The sequence below is a fragment of the Anthonomus grandis genome, chromosome 13, assembly GCF_022605725.1.
Source record: "Anthonomus grandis grandis chromosome 13, icAntGran1.3, whole genome shotgun sequence".
Classification (NCBI taxonomy): domain Eukaryota; kingdom Metazoa; phylum Arthropoda; class Insecta; order Coleoptera; family Curculionidae; genus Anthonomus; species Anthonomus grandis.
In genome coordinates, this window is record NC_065558.1 from 13,927,424 (window position 1) to 13,952,800 (window position 25,377).

At 31.2% G+C, this 25,377-nt stretch overlaps 2 protein-coding genes across 2 annotated transcripts in view; both read left to right on the forward strand.

The window, feature by feature from the left end:
- Window positions 1-1,421: 1,421 nt before the first annotated feature.
- Window positions 1,422-9,490, forward strand: LOC126744179 (uncharacterized). The gene is made up of 4 exons (XM_050451538.1): window positions 1,422-1,491; window positions 1,600-2,040; window positions 2,093-2,358; window positions 9,296-9,490. Exons 1-4 carry the CDS (start codon window positions 1,422-1,424, stop codon window positions 9,488-9,490), a joined length of 972 nt encoding a protein of 323 aa, XP_050307495.1.
- Window positions 9,441-25,377, forward strand: part of LOC126744054 (zinc finger protein 570-like) — a 58,165-nt gene continuing 42,228 nt past the window's right edge. Inside the window, exon 1 of the mRNA XM_050451382.1 lies at window positions 9,441-9,643. The gene's annotated coding sequence lies outside the window, so the exon portion shown is untranslated. The remainder of the gene's footprint in view (window positions 9,644-25,377) is intronic.

Here is a 25,377-nt window from a genome sequence, read left to right on the forward strand (position 1 = left end):
TACTCACTAGTCTTGAGGGGACATTGAAGCTAATTCTACCCAGAAGGTCGAAAAAGATATTTATTTTAACTGCTTGTAGGATTTGTTAAAAGAAGTTGATATACTGAAAATCACCAAGTCCTATGGTTGGAACCTTACCGAGACCGGTTTACCACTAACCAAAACTCTTGGAGTTTTGGTTATGAAAATCACCTAGGTATATAAAAATTATATATAAATAATAAAAGAGATAGTAAAACATTAAAAATTTGCAAAAATAAGAATGTTAATAAACAATTTTGTTGATATTCTTAGCGAATGTTGCATAAATTCTTGCCGTTTTTATTTGTTGCTCCTACGTTTATTAAAATTTGTATTATTGTATGGTTTTCAGTAGAAATCTTCTTCGATAAGTTGTATCATTGTTGTCTTAATAATGCGTATTTCATTTATTTGATTATTTTGTGCGAAAAAATGGTGCATGTTTACGAAACCAATAAACTACTGGACACAACATACTTACATATACAATACAATACAATACAAAATCGTTTATTTGTCTAAATAAGAAAAAAAAAACATTTGATGTAAAATTTATGTAAAAAAGTATGACAAAAAGGACAGTTCATCGATTATAAAAAAACCGCTTCACATGCTCCTTATAAAGGAAAGCATATGTGAACTATCCTATACATAACAAACAAAACAGCTAAATATTCCTAAATAATTCCATATAAAAACTAAGCTAAAAAAAAAATCAGAACTAACATATGAAGAGAGCCAACAAAATGCAGCCGCAGGATGCATCAGGTTGTATTAGTGGAAGCGGTACACATGAATAACTACAAAAAAATCGCAAATTGTGATACAAGCAAGGCGTTTGGTACACATGTACTATAGACTCAAATAATCATTTTTACCCGAAGTTCCTATAAATACATCCCTTAGGGGAGGAGTGGAAGCCCCATTCTGACCCCCCTCAAAATTCAGATGTATTTATTCACCAAATGTCAGTAAAGCAGCTTTCCCCTGATTTTTTTAAACTATAGCGCAAAAGATAAATGTTTAAGTTAGTACATTTTCATAAATGAAATTTGATGCAAATTAAAAAACTAGAAATTTTGGAAGCGTTTGGGGGTGGGGGGTGGGGGAGGGGGAGAGGCATCCTCTCTTGCACCTCTACCGCTCAAAATTGTTATGTACCATTGCGATCAATATTCTAGGACAGTTCTTTTTTAAACAAATTGTACTTGTGACTTTTTATGCCCTAAAATATAATTGTTTATTTTGCTCTATAATATTATTTTCATCTATATAAGCCCACGGGCACTTCCACAAATGTCTCCGAATACTGTTCTAAACAGTTAGTTCCTGCTCTAACAAAAATTGCTAACAGCGTAAGTGCTCTTAGAATAGATGTGGCCTGGGATCTTTACTGCAATATGAGTCTTAAAGCGACCACTCGTGATCGAAGAGGTGCTGGAGTTCGCCAGATAGATATTCCCGAAAGAGGTAAGAAAATTTGACACAAATAACTTTTTACCAATAGTATTTGCCATTATTTTTTATTTGTTATAGATATTCTTCCAAAAAACTGGAACGACTATTTAAAAAACTCAGAAAACAAACTGGAACTGTTCCGTTTTCTCACTAGAAATCTTATAACTTTACTAAAACAATTTCAAATTGTTACAAATGTTGATTATAAAATTGTAACGTTACCTGGATCTACTTCTGAGTTACAAGGATTGGATATTTCCCAAATGGAGGAAGCTGACGGCAGAATACTTCTTCATGTAAAAGATATGGTTGTCAACGGAATCGAGTCAGTTCTGATCCGCTGTTCCGACACAGACGTAGTTGTTGTGGGAGTATCTCATTTCCACGAGCTTCAAGATCACGGTTTAAAAAAGTTGTGGATTTTGTTTGGCAATGCATTAAAAAAAAGATACATTCCCGTCCACGAAATCGCAAATAAACTTGGTAGAGAAAAAGCAGTTGCGCTGCGTGGATTTCACGGTTTTACAGGGTGTGATTCAACTTCCTTTTTTACATCAAAGGGTGCGTACTCTTATCATTTTAAGAGAAATTGTTTTGATATAATATGTTTTAGGTAAGAGAAGTGCCTGGTCTACTTGGAAAGACCCAGACATTACTTCAGCTTTTAAGTGTTTGTCCTACCCCTCCAGCATCGATCAGCTGACTGATGCACACATAAAAGCTCTAGAAAAATTTACGATTGATATGTACGATTCACGCAGCGAAATAACAGCGAAAGGAAGAGGCGGGAAGATGGTTCCCTTGAGCCAGTTTGGTCGCAGCTACACTGGATATGGGCATCAGTCAAAGAGCTGGATAGGTGTGGTTGTCGGTCTGGCTGTGACACAAATAATAGATGCTTCTATAAAAAATATGCAATCCCGTGCACACCCGCCTGCAAAGTTTGCCACGGAGACTGCATTAATAAAACGTGTGTTTGTCAATTATTTTATCCTAATTATTCTATTCTAATACACCTTTCTTATTTTTAAAGAGGGAAGCAATGAAGATGAAAATCTCTGAATAGAAAATGAATTAAAGTAGTTGAGGAGGCAAGAAGGGGCGCATTTTAGGGGTGCCTGCCTGCCTTCGTAGCACCCTCTAAGACCATATTTTATTTTAGTTGTGCCATAACTGGGATAAAATACCTATTAACATGTTTATAACTAATACGTTTGTCTTTAAAAAAAAAAATAGTTGGTAAACTTCCCTTTTAGGGGTTAAAACTAATTTTTTACTCCCTTTAGGACTACTAAAACTACTGTCAGTGTCTATTTACCAACCACAAGACTTTCTAACAGGATAAATGCACGCTTACCTACGATTTGTAAAGAAATCTATTTAAATTTTCAGTAAGGGGTAGTTATTCTCCCCATTCCTCCCCTAAGGGAAATTTTCGTAGGAACTTCGGGCCAGAATGATTATTTGGGTCTATAATATACATATACCAAACGTCTTGCTTGTATCACAATGTGCGGTTTTTTTCTAGCTACCGCTTCCACTATATGCAGAAAGGTTTCATTTAAAACATGATCAGTTCCCACGTATACTTTTAAATTTAGTTATTAGACTTCGTGACACAGGATAATTAAAAGAACAACAAGGTGGCCACGCTAGAAAAGCTGCTCAACCTGAAATGTTATAAATGGAGGAAGACCTTGTAAAAATGGTCAAAGATAAAATAAATAAAAATAATGAGTACTAGCGCTTCAACAGCTCAAGTTGAAGTTTCTCAAAATAAAGGGTGAAAAACATTACGACAAGAATAGTATTTTCCTATTCATTCTTAATGGGTACAAACGTTACAACTTAAAGATCATCCCAAAAGAGTTGTATTTTGCCAGTGGCTTTTAGAACAGATTGGTAGATATAAAGATTTTTAAAAAAATATTTAAAAATTAATTTTGTATACAGACGAGGTCACATTTACACGAGATAGAGTATAGACCGGTGATATTTATTTCAATTTTCTTACACTAATGACTGACCTAATGAGTTTCCGAATTACGCGTAGTGGATTCGCAAGCAAGATTGTGTGGTAATCGAACAATTGGGGCCAATTATGAACAGTTTTTGTAAAAATTGTAACTATTTAACTTAATAAAGGTTTTTTTTTTAAATAATTTTCAATAATGTGAAGTAACTCTATTATAATGTTTCTAACTTTTATATAGATAATTTTTGGTGTATATTAACTTCTTTTGACGAGTTCAACAAGGTGTTAAAATATTTGACTCATCTTTAAAAATACTTTGCATATATATATTGTATTAAACTTGTTTTTATTTGTTAACTAGATTAACAAACGCTTTATTGTTATTATTATTAACATTATTATAATTTATATTATAATAATTACGTTTTTATCACCAAATCTTTCACATATCTGTAAATTACTTTCTTAAAATGTCTTTATGCTATTTGGAAAGATTGCTTTATTAAATTACTTCACTTTAATTACATCTAGTAATAAAAACAACTATTTTTAGTTTTTTTTTATATACCCTATTACTAATCTAGTAATAATAATCTAGAGTAGTTCAAACATAAAACACTACCGCCAATTGTCGCATATATGTGATTACTTAGACCAATTACTGCATTTCGTAAAATGAAAAATAATCCTTTCCGACAAACTGTGACTTCGTTAAAATACCAACTGTAATAAGTTTTTTCAGCAGAAGAAAAACAATAATATTTTGCATGAACTCCTAAGAGACAACCTGCCTAAGTAATGAATTGTACTGGAATGCCCCGACCGACATTAACAACTACCAAAGTTATGGGTTGATATGTTCGAGTCTATGTTATAGCTAATGAGGAAGCAATAAAAAACCTAAATCACCTAATTAATATAAGGTTTTTTAAGGGACAGTTACGGAAATAGCTCAGTAATGGTTTTAAATGCTTTTTGATTATTATTATAAAAGCAGTAGCGCGGATTTACAGCTTTTATTCGAATGTCAGTAGCTTGTTAAAGTTCAAATATCCTGTAAATAAATAATCATAATTTCAGTAAGAGACTTAATGATTGGACAGTTTAACAAGCTCTAAAAGCTCTTAATGCCCGGAATATTATAGCGAAATTATTATTAAAACTATCGTGGTCTTCTGGAATTCATAATTCTTGACTATAAGTCCGCTCGTTAAATTAGGAAAATTTACTGTTTATTATTGCAAATTCCAACTCGCCCCTATTTATGCCTGTAGAACAAAAGTTAATATTCGTTTTATTCGATTTATAAAAGCACTAATAATAAATTGATCTTATTTAATTATTTGAAATATGATAATAATTTTGTCTACTATTCTACTATTCCATTATTTCTATAATAAATCTTTTGCGATAAATAAATCATAGATTATTAATTATAGATATTTAATTTATAATCCTCACTGCAGAATTATAAATTCAAATTGAATGCAACTTCAAATCAAAAACTAACGCATCTGTTAGTGTAAAGAACAAATTTCATCAAATAATACCGATAATTGTCACATATATCTGATTCTTAGGACCCATTATGAGAGAGGTATATGAAAAAGGCAAATAAAAATTAAATCATCTATTTAATAGGGGTTTTCAAAAAGACCGTTACATAGAGTTAAAATAGGTCTTTTATTATCTTTATAATTTATTCTTATAAAAGCCTATTACTGCATGCTTATAGGTTTTTTTGGCACTTGTATGTCAAAATCTATTTCGTTCAACAATATATTAATCGTATGAATAAATATTTATTAAATTTATATGGAATATATAGGTCCAAATTTGCCATGACCCTCGGTTGACACTAGGGATGGGCGGTTATTAAAAAATAACCGGTTATCAGTTAACCGGTTAATTTGAGACTTAGGTTAAACCTTGAACGGTTAGCCGTACGTAAATAACCGGTTATTGTGATAACCTATTAAATGTTAATATTCAGGACATTCATTTTGTATTTATGTAACCAAATTCGAGGGTATTGAGATTGGTAAGCACAAAACAATCTGATATTTGGTTACACATAAATAACACCTCACATAAAATCTCGATGTCAATAAACAAAAAAAAATTAAGAATTTTGGGATTATTTTTATTAATATTTAAATTTTCCAAAAACTATCTTCTAGAAAGCCTAAAAATATTAATTGTTTAGAGTATTCGAGTGTCAATCTGCTCCTATGGTCTGTGCAAATATCATTTAATAATGAAACCACCCTTTCAGATGGGACTGATGCCCCTAAAACAGTCAGAAATCTCAGTGCAATCCTGCTGGTTTCAGGAAACGCCCCTTTGTTTTCTATCCAATAGCGGATTGGATCGGTTATTCGATATGAAAAAACCGGTTATTCCAAAAACCGGAAATTTTTGTCCATCCCTAGTTGACAGTGTTATTTGTCAAAACGTATAAATTTCAGGTATGATTAGTATATTTCACTATGAGTGATGACATTGCACTATGACTCGTTTAACTAAACGTATTGTTATCGTACAAAGGTACTACACAAATCCTCGATCGATTACAGCCTGTGCTCATGCAGATAAGGGTTTCCTTTTTGAGGAGTTCTTGGCTAACGTGGCCGGTTTTCTGAGCTTCTAATTAGCTTTCAATACCAATAGTAAGGCATTTATAAGATATCCAAATGCAAGAACAGAAGATATAACTGCAGTAATATTTACTAAGTTTACACGTGATACTAATGTGAATTAGAGCAAAAACGCTTTTGCATGTGTTTATTATTTCTTCGAAATCTTGTTGATCCGCCTGAGCTGTTGGCTTTGATTGATACGTCGGTAATGCAACTTTTTTGATATGCTTTGATTGATTAGGCCTTTCAGTCTCATTACAGTTCACTGTTTGGTTAACTGCGATTGCAACCCCACAATTTTTCAATTGTGAATACGTCTATGTTGTGCTATTAACATACAAGTTTTTTTTTTAATTGCGGCTGTGTACTTATTTTCTCTCGCCAATGTTCATTCTTCTTGTAAAGTTTTTTATTGCTCGTACTCCACTGAAGTGAGGTCTGATGACAGAAATATATTAGAACCTTTGTGTTCCCTGGCATTTTTTAAAATATCATATTTAGGCTTATAACTGATAAATTCGACGAGTAAGGGCCTATGATGGTCTTCTTTTGGTTTTCCCAATCGATAGATATCGCAAAGATCAGCAAAATGACAATACTATTGACTATTTCCAAGAAGGCTTGAATATCCTTTACTTTGGTTAACTTGTCTGGCAAACCGTAGACAATCAATTTAAAATTTCTCGAATTTCTATTTGCCTTTTCCAATTTCTCTTGTAGCTGACTATTGATGTCCTTTAATCCAGCGTTTTCTTCTTTTAGTGCATTGATCTGGTCCAAAAGTTTTGAACGTATTGATCTATACTCTATTTCAGAAGTGTGTAGAGCAATAAAACCTCATTAGGTATGCAAAAGTGGTACCTGGTGATCCACCAATATTTTATGCCACTACCTTAGTTGGGTATTAGTTTCAATGTAAAATTCTTTCTTTTCGTTGATTGCAGGTAGTGCCACCCGGTTTTGGGTCAATTTATGAGTTTTGCCAATTGTTACCCACTGATAAACATTGAAAACGGTTCGCCAAAGGGTGCAACTGGGACTTGTTTTTTACCTTATAATTAATGTACTTAAATGCTATTTTATTTTAGAAAGTTACTTTTGTTTAAATGGAATAATATATTTTTTTTACAAATTTATTGAACATAATATGTAGAGTAAAACAGTTGAAAATGTCACTTTTGGATCTGGCACTTTTTGAACAGTGTATAACAATTTTAAATTATAATAGATTGTAGTCTTCTTCGTCATCTGACGAACTGTCATCACCTCTTGACATTATAATTAAAGGATCGATTGTCTGATCGATGAGGTTCTCAAGATCCCACATTTTGTCCTCTTGCTTAATTACATGCTGGACTGCTTTTCGCCAATTCTCTGGTGTCGCTTCCGTAATGGCTTGATCAAACAGTAGCTTAACATCTTTCATTTTAAAAGTCGTGTTTTGTCTTGCTACAAATCCTTTTACCTGCGCCCATATCAGTTCTATAGGATTTAGTTCGCAATGATATGGCGGTAAGCGCAGTACAGTTATATTATATTTTTCGGCTATATCTTCCACGGCGTATTTCATGAAACGAGTTTTGTGTAAGTTTGCTATTGCCAGCAGTTCTTTTTTTATCAAATTTGCTTCAAACGCAATACCTTTTGCAGTCAGCCAATCTATAATTTCTTGCTCTCTCCAACTTGAAGTTGGCGTCTTCTCTATTCGCCGTGAATGATAGCTTGCGTTATCCATAACCACCACCGAATTAGCCGGAAGAAATTTTATCATTTCACCAAAATAGTCCTCAAAAACGTCTGAGTTTATGTCTTCATGGTAATCTCCTGTGCGAGTCGACTCAAAGGTTAGCAGACCTTCTTTTAAAAATCCCTCTTCGCTTCCAATATGTGTGATTATAAGTCTTTTTCCTTTTCCCGAAGGTACTTTAATACCCGTAGACAGGCCTTCTATGAAAGCTTGACGAGTACTGGTTATATTTTTGTCTTGCCACATTTTTTGGACTATATAACCTTCGTTAATCCACGTCTCATCAAGATAAAAAACTTTCTTTTGCTCCCTGCGGTACTGCTTGATACTTCTCAAGTATTGTCGTCTCCAACAAACAATTTCGTCGCTCTCCAGTAAAAGTGCTTTGCGGTTATGCTTTTCCCAGGCAAAATCCATATTTTTTAAAGTTTTCCATAAAAGTTTTTTACTTATCAACGGAATACTGTCATCTCGGCCAAGCTCCATTAAAATTTTGTCTAGGGTGGGTATTTCTGGTGGGTTTTTTTCGTTGGACTGAATACCTCAATTTTTTAAATATTGGGATAATAACATTGTGATTACACTACAGCGTAGCTGTGACTACTAACGTTTAAAATATGATTTAAAAGTATTTATAGTCTGTATATATTACCTGACCCCATTTTTGCATGTTACAAAGCGTTAAAAGATAGGTACCTATACAAAAGGATTAAAAGTATTTATTTAGTATTTAATCTCTTTCAAAATAAAGGCATTTAATCCGTGAAAATTAAATTCATAAATATTATAAGTACCTGCGCCTATGAACTACCACGAAATGTAGCCAAACAGAACGGAATTCCCCAGTTTATTGCTCTATACACTTCTGAAATAGAGTATAGTATCTTCTATAATGTCATTATGAATTTTAATTTGCTCTTTCTTAAGTTGGCGGTTCTGTTCGGAAATTCCTGGAATCAGAGCATAGAGATCTTGATTGGTTACATCAATGTCCATATCACGATTCTGCGGTAACAAAGACAGTATGTGCTAAGTACAGAGCTGTTCAATAGGAATTCTAAATGTGGTTACAGTGCTTAATATTCAGATTATACCTAGTTGAAAGGTTGTAAATTTACTTTTAAATTTGGAGTCTCTTTAATTTAGTTAACGTAACACACTTTTGATAGAACGAACGTATTTTTCGGACTTTTTCCACTTTAAAACTTAGAAAGTATAAGGAGACAAATTCAACTATTAACTTTTCAATATTAACACAACAAAAAATGACAGCAATTTTCAGATCCTTAAAAAAATCTAGAAAAAATACTCATGATTTCCCAGGAGCCGCAATTATCCCATTCATCTAATAAGCAGTACGTGAACTAATTAAAAGCCCCATTACAGTTGTCATCTCGACATACAGACGCGGCGGGTAATTAAAAATGAAAATTTATACGATTGTGCCTCTCGGAGGAGAAAAAAATTATCTTGGGAAACACCCACCAGACCAATGGGCGTCCGAGCCTAAAACAAAAGAACCCATCAGGTGGTACTGGCGACGTTATGGTACTGGATTTTATGCTGCACTGTCATCCGCCGGTCGTGGCGCTAGCGAAAGAAAAGATTTTAACAGTACCCGCAGTACCAACGGCGGCAAACAGTTGGTGATAGGGTTTGTTTTGGTGAAGTACTTTAGGTTTTCTTTAGTATCTTAGATACCGTTTTTTTTTTTTTGGATTATATTTGTGAATATTTTTTTGTTTTTTGACATTATGTATTAGTGATATTTTTTGAGTGTTTTAACTTTGTTTTAAATAAAAGGTGAGTTTTCATATTTTTTTTAATAATATTTTTTTTATTGGTATAAGCTGATTATTATGATACTTTTTTTGCCCTCACTAATACTTATGAGTTTTTTTAAATTTAATTTGTGAATAGTTTTCGATTTATTGACGTATTATTTTTTTTTAAGAAAAGGTAAATTTATATTTTTTAAGAATTAATTTTTTAAACAAAAATTGTATAAGCTAATTGTTATATTATAATTTTATTTAAAACTAAATATTTTGCAAACAGTAGTGCAACTAAATAAAAAAACTTTTTTTCTGAAAATTTAAGATAAAAATTTTTATATATTTCTATATTATAAAGTTCATATATTAAGTTCATAAAAATTCATCATTTAAACAAACAAATTTGTTTAATTTTTTAATCTTTTTCCTACGGTTTTTGCTATTTCTATAAAAACATTAAAAGTTTATTTAATATTTAAATTTTGAACTATAATTCTATTTGTTTTAGATGCCTTTTAAGTATGACATGCTTTATTTTTTATACGTATAATTTTTTGCAATCTTTTTATCCATTTATTTTATGCATACATATATAATATTGATGCAATCATTTATATTTCAACTTAAGAGAATGTAAGTGGTTATACCAAAAATTGATACTCTACTCATTGGATATATAGGTACATCTCTTTTAATGTTGTTTTGTCACTTTTTTTCGACCATTTTATTAACAATAAGTAATATTTAATAATATTAGTAAAATTATTTTTATTATTATGCGAGACACAGAAAATAATTAACTGTTAAAACCTAATTTAACTTATCAACAACACATGAGGATCATACGTTGATAATCATAACTCATAACTTTTGTATACTCATCGGAATGATCATGAAAAGTTGCATTTTCAGTTTTTAACATAAGGAGAATAAATGCTTTATAAAAACTTCAGCCTCTTTACTACTGCGAGCAGTACAATTAAAAGGTAAAGCAGATAATAATTCAGAAGATTTCATTTAAAGCCAGTATTAAAAAGCATTCATCAGTCATATCCCTTTTTCTAAATAATGTTAACAGATCCAAAACTTACAAATTTTATCATGTTCATATTTCGGTATAGCCGCATTTGAACGCTTTTGATGATTTGATTTCCTCACGTCAAATGTCATATGTTTTGCAGTTAAGTCGGTTTCCAGGGAGTTCAAACTCAGCAACGTCTAGATCAGTATATTACGCCCTTTTTGAATCTTCGATACGCTTTTCCGTTTTGGGGTATTGCAAGTTGTAATAGATTACTCTTAAAGTCTGAAAACCTTTTTTTTTATATATTCTTGGAACTACATAAACATCATTAGCATTAAAAAATGAATACTGACTTTAAATATCTACAATTTAATAAAAAACATATCAAAAACGTATGTTAAACTCCTAAAATAAAATTATAAATTACATGATATGCCTGGAATAAAATAAACAATTATCTTAAGCTCCTGGAAGATATAAAAAATTACAAATCCGGAAAAAAAAATATTTTCTTTTATTCCTGGAAGGCATTAAGAAATATGTATTATTTATTTATTTTATTTAGCAGTTTATTTCCAACAAGCAAAGCCCAGTTACAGGAAAATCTACAATTAATGTTTTGAAAGTGTAAACAAGTATTAAATTACTATAAATTAAATAACAAAAAGAAAGAAAAATAGGGAAAACTTAAATTACTATAGTAACATCATGTATATATCAAAATTAAAGGAGATGTAAATTAACATTAGAATGAACAAAGAAAGGGATTCATGGGACAAGGGAAAAAAGGAAGAGAAAAGGAATTATGGTAACTGTTGGTTTGTCAGAGACAAAACTAGATCATTTATGGAGCATACAAATATGTCACAGGTTGATGATACATTTGATATACGGGATCCTGAAACCTAATGTTAGTTCTGGCGTGATCTAAAGCAAAAGTGATATTTGCTCTAGAAGCAAATCGTGGTACATGAAATAGAATATCGTTCAAGAGAGGAGGAGAATTTATTTGATCATTGACCAACTTCCATAAAGATCCCTGTATAAAGCTTATCAGTCTTGGTGCGGAGGCCACGTACATTTTGATAACAAAGACGTAAGTGGTGTGAAGTGCTGGAAGGATTTAGTTTTTTGTGGTGATGACAGGCCTGCCATTGTCAAACTTGATGTACAGATTTGTTTCTCCATTGGATCGCCGATGCTCAAGTAATTCCTTGACCTTTTGCAGATCACTCCTCTGACTAGGAGTGAGGTCAGCCTCAACGTAAACCGCCTTCGCAGAGCTAAACCTCCTCCGGTTCTTTAGTTACATCAGAATTGTTTAATAGAACTATCTTGAGACATTTACGATCTTTACTATTTGGTCTGCCCAACTTAATCACTTCTGAGACATGCACTTGCTTGCCAGTAACTGAGTTTAGAAGATTATATATTTGGGTAATTTCTGAAGTATGTAGTAAGATTTCTATATTAAACGGCATGATATTATTCATTCTCCTCTGTCGATCCGCGACCTCTTGCATTAAATCATTGCTGTCATTGACCTGGGATTAAGAAGTACTAGGTGGTATATTATACCAAAAATAAAACCAAATACAAATACAATAAATATACCAAAAACACATTTTAAATGCTAGGAGTAAAAATACTTTTGTTTGTTTAAGTTTAAATTGGAAAAACAATTGTACTATGCTTGGTATTAAAAAATAAAAAAAAAAATAAAAATTTATAATAAAATCTTTTGAAACACCTTAAAGAAAATAAATAACATACTGTAATTTTCTACAATTTCTAGGGATGTAAGGTTATTTTTAATTTTTTTCTATACATTTGAATTTTTATAAAGTTTTTCTTTGATCATCTGCCAGGAGTTCAAATTAATATTTCCTCTTATTCCAAGCATTGGTATGTTTTTTAATGCCCTCCAGAGATTTAGAGAAATTGTATTTCCAAGTTTTTGGTTGTTCGACTCAATTTGAGAGCAGTTTTTAACTACAAAAGTGAGCTATTTGTTATTCACTGAGACTAAGAAGTAGAAGTCCCTGTCAAGAATTCTTCCTTTTTTATTCATATTTGAATTCATTTGTTTCATTCGCAAGCATGTATCAGCAATTTCTAAAATGCCATCTCACAATTACCCACTTAGGAATGGGGAGCATAATCTTGATCTACCCACGGTCAGAGTTAATTAAAATCTCTATACTATTTATATTTTTTTCAATCTCGAATGAAATGATGCTCTGCTTATACTAAAAATATCCGGATGATGATGAAGTGTTGCATTTAAAGTTTTTAACATAGGAGGAGTCAAAGAATTGTTTTTATAAAAATTAAAGCGATTAAATGCTTCAATAAGTTCAGTCTGCCTAGTAGTTTAAGCAGTGTAATTAAAAGATAAAAAGACAGTAATTTGGGAGATTTCAGTTAGTAGTAAAAAGCAAACATCAATCATGCCTTCTTCTAAATAATGGTAAAAGACTTAAAACCTGCAAATATTACCATATTCATACCCTAGTATAGCCGCAACAATAAGTTATGACTAAATTCATTTGAACTCAAAGAATTTCTTTTAAACCTTCAATTTCCTCATGCCAAATGTCATAATATGGAACAGTACTCTAATGCTGAGCAATACAGTATCAAACAATTTCTTATAAATAGGTTCTCAGACAAACCTTGAACAAATCCCAAAAACCCTTTTTGCACAATATTTTGAATGTGGGTGTAAAAGGTTTACTTGGCGTCAAAAGTCACCCTTATTTCTTATTTCATTGGACAATGAGATGATACTTTTAATGTGTGGTTATAGATCTAGCAAATGCCTTTTCTATAAGGATTTTGATGTACTAAAGACCATTCTGTTCACATTGCACACCATTTTATCACAATTGCACCACAATTTATGTCCAGGTCTTTCTGCTGATCAACAGCAAAAGCAATTTAGTGAATTTTTACGTTATCCGCGAATATTGAGAATCTGAATTTACTGATACAAGGGAAAAGTCCTCGCAAATAGGAGGGTTTATGATTTTAGAGAGTGTTTGTTACGCACTGTTTGACCGAGCCTACAATAGAACTAGATAAGCTAATGCAAAACTGGATCTCTAATATTCATCTTTTGTTATTTATCACCTTGTCAACCTGTCTAGATTCGCTGTAAAAATGTGAAACTGCAATTAAAAAACTTGTGTAACAAACATAAAAATCAAACTTCTTAGTTCCAATTAACTCATATTAGTCATATATTAGCTAACCAGTTTTTATTCTTACTTCCTCATCCCCAAGCACTTAAATAATTAAATCATTTTAACAACTGGCAGACCTTGCAACATTCTTTAAAGCAGTTTTTTTATGGTAATTTTTAAACCGAAATCAAATTTGAAATTTGATTTGACAATCACTGTTATTATCTGGTACAATGTAAGTTTATTAAATCATAATAATTTGACTTAAAAGATGTATCATAGACTATGTGTTCGTATACCTCCTTCCTAATCCACAAAAAGAAAAACCCAAAAACATTGACTAAGAAAACTAAGAAAATGCGTTTCGATTATATTTTGGTTCTATATTATGTGAAATTTTTAACATTCTATTGTTTTTTTTACATTCAGAATCCCATACTAATAATTTTCGATCTTTTCGAAATTACTCAGTTTTAAAAGCCAATGATGAAAAGGATTATTTGTTCCTTACAAGTTTTCTTTAGATTGTATATTTTTCTTAAATTTTTTTGTTTTTTATTTTTAAGTTGTCATTTTAAATATTTTTAAAACAACATTATATAGAGCCTAGTGTTTCTTAATACCAGAGTAAAGAAACTATTCAAACATCAAAGAGAAACCTTTTATCACTTCATTCTTTGACACAATAATAATTAAATGCAAATAATATAATTTTTTTTATACCAACAATTTTTATTTCAATCTTTTTATTGTTACTTTTTTTTATTGCTATTTTTAAGCTTTGGTATTTTTAATTAGCATCGTGTGGCCGAGATATTGCTTGTAAGGCCAATTCTCCCAGAAAAAAAACGATATATAAAAAAACTTGTAAAATAACCGTGTATACCTTAATCTATATTTTACTTTATAGTGCCCTGAGTAAAGATGAGTGTCCTGCCAGTCTTAATTAATAAACTCTAACCATAAATGAGAAATTTATTCACTAAAATAAGATAGTATAGATCATCTAAGTTCTTCAGAAATCCTAGAAAAATTACATATAGAAACCCAGAGACTCAAACCACTTGTTCTTAAATTCTTAAATCATAAATTAAATCAAGAAGCCAACATCTCTTTAATTAAAAAACCTTAAAATAAATTGCTATTAAATAAAGTCAATTTCAAATTAAGACTAACACAATCGACCGTGATATTATCTTCAAGTTCTAATTTAAAAAATGATTTCATCTTAATTAAGCTTTAAAAGGGAAGATGATTCTATTAAAATTAGAATTAGATCTATTTTATAATTTCCGCTATGGAATAAGAATCAATAAAGAAAACCATATACCAGTAAACATTTTAAAAACTTGTTATTAATGAATTAAGCTGATTCAATCGATCTGCTTCATGGGTGATCGATCATTATAAGTGATAACGATTAGCTCACCTAGAAGCCGTTTTTATGACAAAAACCTCTAGTCGTTCTTAATAAATCGCTTTTGATAAAATGACGATAAGTTCATTACTTATTGATTTATTGCAGTTCTAGTGCCAAACTGGTTTGCGAGAAACGATTTTTTATATGTGCTAATTAACGCTTTCTGTTATAAATAAGGTGATTTGATCGGATCAGTCTGGTGTTTTTATGATGACTATTATAGAATTTTGGCATTTGAAAGGGGAATGGTGGAATTAAACCGGTTTAAATTTTGACGATTTATGCCGCTGTAAACGGCGAATAAAACTACCTGTTGGTCCAATATTTGCATATTTTTAGTACTAAAATTATTTAATATGTTTTTGTGGGAAAGAAATAGTTCGTTTTAAAGATTTTGGGTTTTTATTTTTTTGACGATTTGATATCGGTTTGAAGATTTAGATTTTTGGATTTTTTTCTAAAATAATACTATATGTATAATAATATAGACACATATAAAATAAAGTCGCTTTTCCATTACTTTCAAATTTTTCAAATCTTCATCAGCTTATGTGAATGTTCTCTAGAGGATTAAGTAAGTGTTAATGAAGATGAATATCATTTCTTGCTTTGTTTCCCTTTACTTAAGCTGATTCAAAATTATGATTCGCTGATTGACGGTCTTAGGTTTAGGATATGAGCTAAATCTATTTAACTGATTATAACTGACTGGAAAAAAGTGAAAGAGTTAACTGAATATTTTTTTAAACGTATAAAAAAAATGCAATTATTGACTGTAAAAAATATTCTAAATGAATAGCTGGAAATGAAGAAAATACATTTTTTGTTATTTGGAAAAATAGGAAAATTTATTCCAGAAATTTTGAAGAAAAAGTTGTCAAAAATCTTGGAAGCTTAACTTTAACTAAAAAAAAAGCGAAAACGATCTAACGACCCAATGAGTAAATCCAACGATTATTTTCATGAAAATTCCGATTAATAAAAATATTTATTTACAAGTTATAATTTCAGTAAAAAAAATATGTTTTTCTACTACCGTGCATAAAGTTCTCACTTTAAACATTTCCCAGAGTTTGTAAAGTTTCACTTTTAACGCACTAGTGCCTAAAAAAAGTCTTTATACGCACTAGCGTATAAAAAGTAATTTGGCGTTCACTTGATATTTAATTTAAAATTTGTCAAAAATATTTTTAACGTCTTTTTTATGTACTAGTGCATAAAGTTATTTGGAAAGTTTGATTTTCTTTTAATATTTTCTTCAATGGTAGACATTTTTTTGTATATTACAAGTGTGAAAAATCCTCCTTCCTCCTGAATAAGAATTCATGGCTATTTCACATTCATAAAAAAAGGATCGTTTTACACACTTGTTACATAAAAGACTTTCTTTAGTAGTCGCCCATCGGCATTTGAACAAATGTAAAGAATATGGAATGAATGAATCTAGAAAAATGGTACAACCATAACCTTGACCTTGTTGTAGATATAGATGAGATTACGCTGATATAGGACCTTAAAATATAAACTAATTAATTCAAAAGGACCATTAAACCTTATGTTAAAAAACAAAGTAAAAAAGCTGTGCCTGATAATAGATGTTCTTATTCTTTCAGATAATAACATAACTGAGAAAGGGGCAAATAAAGCTGAAATATAAAAATCTACTGTTAAAAATTAAGAGAATGTGGAACATGAATTATTCCGGTGATTATACTAGCAACAGCATTATGCATATTTAAGCATTAAAGAGATTCCGAGAAAACTCCATCTACTCAGCTAACAAAAAACTGTCTTGTTGAAAACTGGTCCTATGCGAAAAGTGTTGCGATATTATAAGTATAAAAAGACATCTCTAGGTACTCAGTGAACTTCAAACTCAAGGTAATATAAGAAGCAATTTATGTGAAACCTTGCAGTTAATAATAATAATAAGATGATGCAGAAGGTGCCTAACAAACAAAGCAAGAAAAAGTGATTCTAATAAAGAAGTCCCAAACTTTTATATAAGAACATACAACTCGAGGCAGTTATTTCTGATTATTTTACTAGAATGTAGAATCAAGAACATATTAAAGGAGGATGGAAAGTAGCTAATTAAAAATAGCAGAAAGAAATTCTGTTTGAAATGGAACTTAATTTTAGCAAAAATTATGAAATGATTAAATATCTTAAAAACTTGTGTAAAAAATATATACAGAATCTTAAATTATATTCTTTCAAAATAATACATTTTCTTGTAGGTTTAGTAGCAATATGAGTTTTCTTCTTCTTCCACCTCATTGTCTTAATATAATTATTATAAAGGATATACCTTTTAATTGCAAACTGATCTCCTTTGCATTCTATTTCACTCTCTAAATTGATAACTCTTACAGGACTTAGCATGCAGAATTAAAATTATCATGTTAATTTTTAGAAAATTATAAAACTTAGATTTTTGTTTTTACATCTTTAATAATGATAAAAGAGCGATAGTTTGTTATAAACCAAAAAAAAGATATTTTAGACTATTTATTGAGTTATAGGGCATGAATTAAACGAACCGATATCATTTCAATACTTACAAAATTACTACTTTATAAGAAAACTAATTGGAGCATTTATGAGCAGACTGCTTTGATAGAAAGAATGGTGAGAGAAATGACCATATTTCAAAGATCTGAAGGATGTTCTGTTTTCGAAATATAATGGCCATTTTTATAATGGCATAAACGCCTTCTTCTTGATTTGCATTCCACTAATGGAGGTTACCGACCACATTCTCCATTGACACTGTCTCTAACCATATCTGGATGGTATGTAAACCTGCCCATTATCTTATATTCCAAAGCCATGACATCTTTTTTTATCAATTCCTCTTCTGCCTTCTATCCAAGTTGTATTATTCATTGCGCGTAATATGACTGAAGTAAGCTGTTCTTTTCTTTTTTAGTTATGTTGAAGCTCTATAGAAAATAATTGGCTAGATGTACTCTACGAAGGTCCACCTAAGCTCCAGATCAAAATCGGTATAGGTCAAGATCTTTTTCAGTTTGATAAATGCTGTGCAAACCTATGTACCTGTTCTATACGGCATTTTACCTTTATCTGATATCTAGTTTTTAGATAGCCCTGATCTAAGATACCTTAAACATTCCAAAGGTTCTATTGATTGTCCATCAACAGTCAGCTCAGACTTAGTAAAAGCGTTTCCACCCCTCAATCCATACCATGGACTTAGTTTTCTTGATATATATATTTAAACCCATGACTTAATTATGTTGGTGTATTATGCTAAGGAGTTAATATAAGGTGTATAAGTTAATATGATGTGTATTATGCTGTAATTTATCTATGCTATCCGCAATGAGAACTGCGTCATCAGCTTACCGAATATTGTTGATCTACGTGCCATCAACTCTGATCCCAATCTCTGCATCTTCTGTAAAGGTTAAACAAAAGCGGGAAAACAATGTATCCCTGTCTCATTCTTTTTGAATTTAAAACGTTTTTGTTATTTCTTATTATTTTTCTTCCGACCTATACTTATGCATTTTGGTGTCAGTATAGGTTTTTTTTTTAGGCATCTGATATCCTTTTCATTTAGATCATGTTTTGATCATGATCATGATCAAATGTTGGTCACCCAGTTAAAGGCTGACACGGGCCGTTAAAGGTTTTAAAAGTATTGCTTATTATTCAAACTCGATTAATGCATACATACATACATACATAATAATGTTGCTGGGCATAATACTTCACCTAAGATTTTAAAAGCTTGATCATTGAATAGTGAATAAATTACTCTGCATAATCAAAAACCGAGCAGGAAAAGGAAATATTTTGATAAATCGTCGTTCTCAAAAACTCACAATAACGTGCTGGCTCAAGAACTAATTGATCATCATTATTTGTTTAGTGATAGCACTAAAGAGTCACATGAAATGATCCTTTCGGTTGTAAAACAATGATCATGAGGTAATGAGCATTTATGAAATGAAGATAACTGGAAAAATCCGAGGTATAGATAGAAAACAGAAGAAAGCCAAGAATATTTCCCTGGGCTACGTCTTTCTTAACTAATATCAGAAATGTTGATGCAATGTCATTAAGACAGCTCCTTATTAATTTCAAAGTATTTTGAATAACGAATAAAATAGGGAGCGTAGATCGCGTTTCTTTAAATTAACCTTTACTATAGATAAAAACACTTTTTTGGAAAATGACTTATTAACCAATATTATAAAATCTAACAACCCTCTAATTTCTAGATAAAAGTGTACCACCAAATCAAAGGTCATCACGATTAGATTCGACGGTGATGAATTATGGGTTTAGGATCGATAATGTTGTTTCGATAATGATAATCATCGATACGACTTTTTTATTTCTTCCATGTAGTTGCCAACATGATTAAAACCATATTGTCCTTTGGTTTTTTTTTAACAGCTTAAGTAATTTTTTTGCATAAAAAGTTTCTTCCAGGCATTTAAAGAAATGTTCTGGCTTTTTCTAGGCCGTTGATGGTTTATTTGTTTTTTTTTTCAGGTAGGCAAAGCAATTTCTTTTCCAGGCAGTATTTATTAGTAAGGCAGTAAAAATTTTAAGTAGTACCTGGAAAAAAACATTCTTTGTCTGGCAGGCAGTTATGGTAGTAAGGGTAGTTTTTTGGATTAAAGGGAATCCACACATTATGGAAGATAATTTACTCAAAAAGTCTTATTTTACATTGATAATGAATTTTGTGAAACAGTTAAAAGAAATGGATTTGAATGGACTTTTTTGCTAATAAAATGGTGTCACTCTCCATAATATTGATAAGACCACTGATTTATTAAAAAGAGACATTGATTTCACTTAATGCGAGAGATCCAAGAAGCTTCAAAGATAATAGCTGCGTTTGAGGTTAAATGATACACTCTTCAATTCTGATATTCCTCCTAATATTGCTGATATTTTAGAAGAAATCAAGCCTTCCTTAGATCGATAAAAACCTAAAAAAGGGATCTTGTAGACATTTTTTTACAGAGTTTTATTTGATTTCAAATTCAACCCAACTATCAAATAATTTAAATACTGAGTAGCCAATACTATACTCAGATGAACACTCTTGGAGAATACTGATAGAAACTAGGGACAATGGAATTTTTAAAGGACATTCAAAATCAGTTGAATGTCCAAATCATGCGATACTGTTTAAAACATAAATATCATAGATAAAACTTTTACAAAAATTAGGCTTGTTGAACTTTTTGGCACTGCTTTAATCAAATCAGCATCATGTAGAGACTGATATCATTTTAAAAACTTAAGTCGTTTAAAAAAACGGCCTTTTTGATAAGTAGAGTAAAAAGGGCCATTTCAGTAAGTAGAATAAAAAAAATATTAATGTTTTAACTGAATTTTTGATAAATTAAATAAATTTTACAAGTGTTTTGCTTAAGTGTTAATACAAATTTGCGCCAAAAATTAAAAACAATTTTTTTCGGTCTTCATTTTTACAACATGCCTGATAATAAAAAAAATTATGGATGTTTTAACGATATAATGATATCAAAAAAATATATTTCGTGCCTCGTCTTTAGCATAAACGACATCAAAACGAACCTAATGCTCTTGAAATTGTAATAATTAATAAGTAAAAGTATTATGAGAAAATATATTAATAAAGAATATAAAATCTATTAAATACACGTGTTTGACTTGTGAAAGAAACTTTCCGGGCTAACGACATTTTAAAACCGGATCAGAATAACAACATCATTACAGCCGTAGTAATTATTAAAAAAAAAGTTATTCAACTGGATTTTCTATTAATTGTATGGAAATTTTCAAATAAATATATCTTGGAGCAATGGTAAAACCGGACCATTAAATTTAATCAAATATTTCATTCATACATTTAAAACCCCAATAAAAATTTTATTTTTGCAAATTATTCAACTAAACAGTTATTGGAACGATAATTTATTAATTTCAAATATCTCATATTTATTATTCTTCTTTAATTTAATATAGTAGAATAAATTAAAAATACTATAGAAAAAGACGTCACCATATTAAAAATTCAAATTACTCGACCATTTAAATTGTAGATATATGCCTACTCTCGCATTGTTTCGCACGTCAATTTAGTGAAATCCGTGCGACAAAGGAGCCCATTGTTAAAAAAATTTCTTTTTATTCATAAACCAAGAAATAAAACGGTACCATGTTACACATAAGTAAGTCATGTATGCTGGGCACGCACCGCAAACCCGATGGTACCTTAGATGGTACCCACCTTATGCATATAAATAACAATGTGATTTGTATGAGATTACTTTGTACTATGGGTTGTAAGTTTAGGAATTGGGTTATTTGACCTATTGTATTTACAGAGCATATAAAGAATTTAATATTTCTTTATAGATGAAATTATCATTTGAATCGAAATTCTATTTTAATGTAAATTGATGATTAACCGAAAATCCCACTAATGTCTAGATCTGTTAAATGTTGAATGAAATTAGCGATTAGTTTTATTACGATTCAAGTATTTGATTGAAAAAATACAAAGGTTAGTAACCAGTTGTTAATATGTTGAAAAATAAATGAGTGTTCTAAAGGAATTTTCACAAGAGTTAATGGTTACGTGATTGATACTGGACATGCATACAAGGATCAAGTTTCTGTTGTATATGCCCAGTCTGAGTTGGAAGAAGATTCTGAATAAAAACATGGAAATACTTAAAAGAAATTAACATATTGAATATTTAAGGTACGATTAAACTATGCTTCTATGATGGTTTTTGGCTTAATTTAACTCCGCTTGAAAGCAAATACTGTAGGCTTTAAAACGTCTGCGGCTATGCTAATTATATCCATTACTGAAGTATCCCAATTTAATTTGAAACCGGTATTAATTAAATATACTTGATGAAAGTAGACCTTCAAATTAAACCCAAGACCCTATTAAAAATATTAGACCAGGTTTAAATACAAAAACCATGGCGAATTAAACCAGTCCTACAACAAAAAAATAATTCGATTTAATTTCATCCATAGATATTCGGGGATCGCAATTCTGCAGAAGGTACCATGTTAAAGTAGATGAAAATACGCCAATTGCTATATAGGGTGTTTTTTTTCTTAATTCGACAAAAATGGGGGGGCGTGTTTCTTGAATGAAATTAATGATTTAAAATTGATTTCTATATTTTCATATTTTTTTATTTTGAATTGATTTTTTTTTCTGCAACTTTCCCATCCTGTAATTCAAAACTTAAGTTTAGGATGTATGTTCATATAAATATTTTGCTTAATTTCATCTAAGAAATACGTTCCTGAATTGTGTGCCAATATTAAAAAAAAACATATTAAAAAACAAAACACAAGAAAATTTTACTTAATATTTTAATGATTTATTATAGGAAATTTTGATTTTTTTTCTGACTTTTTGAATGAGCAAGGAACATTTCTTAAAACATTAAAATTTCCCATCATCGATCATCATCAATCATTCATTTCAATAATTCAAAACTTTAGGCTTATCCGCTAGACTTTGGTACTTTTGGCTGGATGATGGATTTTTGTGGAGATATCTTTATAGCAAGTCTCAATGACAAAACTATATGCTTCAAAGCATGTTTCCCAATCATGAGAGTGCAGATCTTCATCTGATCGCTCCGCCTGCTTACCTCGTATTTTAATTTTATTTTATCAGAATTTTAATAATAAAATATGAATTAAGCAGAACATGAAAGTAATTGAGCTTCACTACCACAATCTGTTAAATGTGTGACTATCACTAAAAATGTGAAAACGTGCTGCCAATCTGTTGTTTGCCAAATCTGTGCCTTCGTGAATTAAATCTTTCAGACTGGAAATAACTTTGATATTGCCAATTATAGACCTATCTAGGTATAGAGTGCCATTCCCAAATTTTTCGAAAATGAATTTGCTCTCATATACTTTTCTCACGTATTAATTTCATAGCTGACGTCCCGGAACAAAGATATCAGGCGACGCAGGTATACCCAGATTTCAGCAAAGCCTTCGATCTTTTGGATTAAGATATATCCATATTAAAAATGGAAAAACTGAGTTTTAATTAATTCGAGTAATTTAAAAGTCGAAGTTTTGGCTTAGGTAGTTAAAGATTTAGATGTTTTGGATGGCAGACTCTGATTGAAAAAGCATATCTTGGCACTAGTAAAGGGTGTTTTTTTTTAGAGGCGGAGAATTTTCATTTGGCAACACTATTTTTCATGACAGCCTACCTGACAGTTCTGGGTTATTTTTAGATTAGTTTGGCTTGGCAATTCATTATGAACAGACTCACGTCGAAGCAAAGTTTCCAAAGACATGGTTCTATTCGAGAAACACATCGGGCATTACGTGAGTTTTATGGTGCTTATAATCGTCCTTCAGAGAGATTAATTCGAGAAACTGTTGATCGTTTTCGCAATACTTTTACTCTAGTCGACAATACAAATCCCGTAAGATGCCGTACAGTGCGGACGCAACAAGCGATAGCTGCTGTGCAGCATAGTGTTGATAATGATCCAAATTTGTCAATTCGTCGTCGTTCTCAACAAGTGAACTTATGTCCATCCACTTTATGGAAAATTTTGCGCAAAGATCTCGGATTGCGAGCATATAAAATTCAACTTGTCCAGGAGTTGAAACCCCAGGATCATCTTTTGCGCCGTACATTAGCTGAATGGGCGGAAGGAAAGATTGCTGTTGATCCACGATTTCACATGAAAATTTTGTTCAGTGATGAAGCACACTTTTGGTTAAATGGCTATGTAAACAAGCAGAATTGCCGAATTTGGAAGGATGAGAATCCACGAGCTATTGGCGAAAAACCGTTATATCCAGAAAAACTAACCGTTTGGTGCGCTTTATGGGCCGGTGGAATCATTGGTCCTTATGTCTTCAGAAATGCTGATGCTCAGAACGTTACAGTAAACGGTGAGCGATACAGAAACATGATAACCAACTTTTTTGTGCCTCAATTGGAAGCCGTTGCAGGCGTTGCAAAAATGTGGTTTCAGCAGGACGCTGGCACGTGCCATACAGCGCGCCAAATAATTAATTTACTGCAAGAGACATTCGAGCAACGAATAATTTCAAGGAATGGACCTGTAAACTGGCCAGCTCGTTCGTGCGACTTGACGCCATTAGATTATTTTCTTTGGGGCTATGTTAAGTCGCATGTCTACGCTGATAAACCCGAAACAATTGAGCACTTGGAAGCCAACATACGACGCGTGATTGCCGAAATACAGCCTGCAGTACTGGAAAGAGTATGTGAAAATTGGACCTCTAGATTATGCCACGTACGCGCCAGCCGTGGGGGTCACATGCCAAAATCATTTTTAAATATTAATGCCAAAAAAATTCTTCAATATAAAAGCAAATTCGTGCATATCAATAAAATATTTTGTGCTTAATTTTAATTTAAGGTTCTCCTCCTCTAAAAAAAAACACCCTTTACAATCTGTGAAAAACGCTTGTTATGACTTAGGTCGAAGCATACTTCTACAACTGCTCCCTGGAGAATCATTAATGATATCTTTTTCTTTTGCGGAGGGTAAGCTATGTCCAACAGGCTTAATAGATATAACAAAGGCTTTAAATAACTTAAATATTGACCTAGCTATTGAAGTATTGAACTGAATTAAACTAACGTGGTGTAACATGGATGCAGGTGGATAATTTCACAATTATTTTATAGAGCATGAAAATCAGAGAGGATGATAATAAAAATCTCAAAGTACAGAGAAGTGAGAAGCGTGTTCACTGGAGATAGGTCCGCTCTTTATAATCTTCTTATCAGATTTTGCAAGGAACATTAAGGACTCCAAATATAATATCTATGCGGAAGGCCACAGTAGGACAGTAGAAATACAGATTTCACTACACAGAGACAGTCACCTAGTTAGTCAGCTTTATGTAATAGGGAAATAATCTTTCTCAGTACGAGAAAATTAAAGGCTGGAGAGGTTATAACCAAGCCATCGATTTATAAAAAAATATGTAATTATATTTGAATAGTAAGATCAATAGTTTGTCACTCAATTTTAAATAAAATTTGGGATCGAGAAAAAAAATCAAATATAATTAATATAGGTGCAAGAGAAATGATTACTAAAAATATGTCAAGC

Excerpts from the sequence above, each read along its gene's own strand:
- LOC126744179 (XM_050451538.1), top strand. The coding sequence starts at position 1,422 with ATGAGTCTTAAAGCGACCACTCGTGATCGAAGAGGTGCTGGAGTTCGC. Across the intron at positions 2,041-2,092 it reads TTCCTTTTTTACATCAAAGG|GTAAGAGAAGTGCCTGGTCT; the intron begins GTGCGTACTCTT and ends AATATGTTTTAG. Across the intron at positions 2,359-9,295 it reads GTGTGGTTGTCGGTCTGGCT|GAGAAAAAAATTATCTTGGG; the intron begins GTGACACAAATA and ends TGCCTCTCGGAG.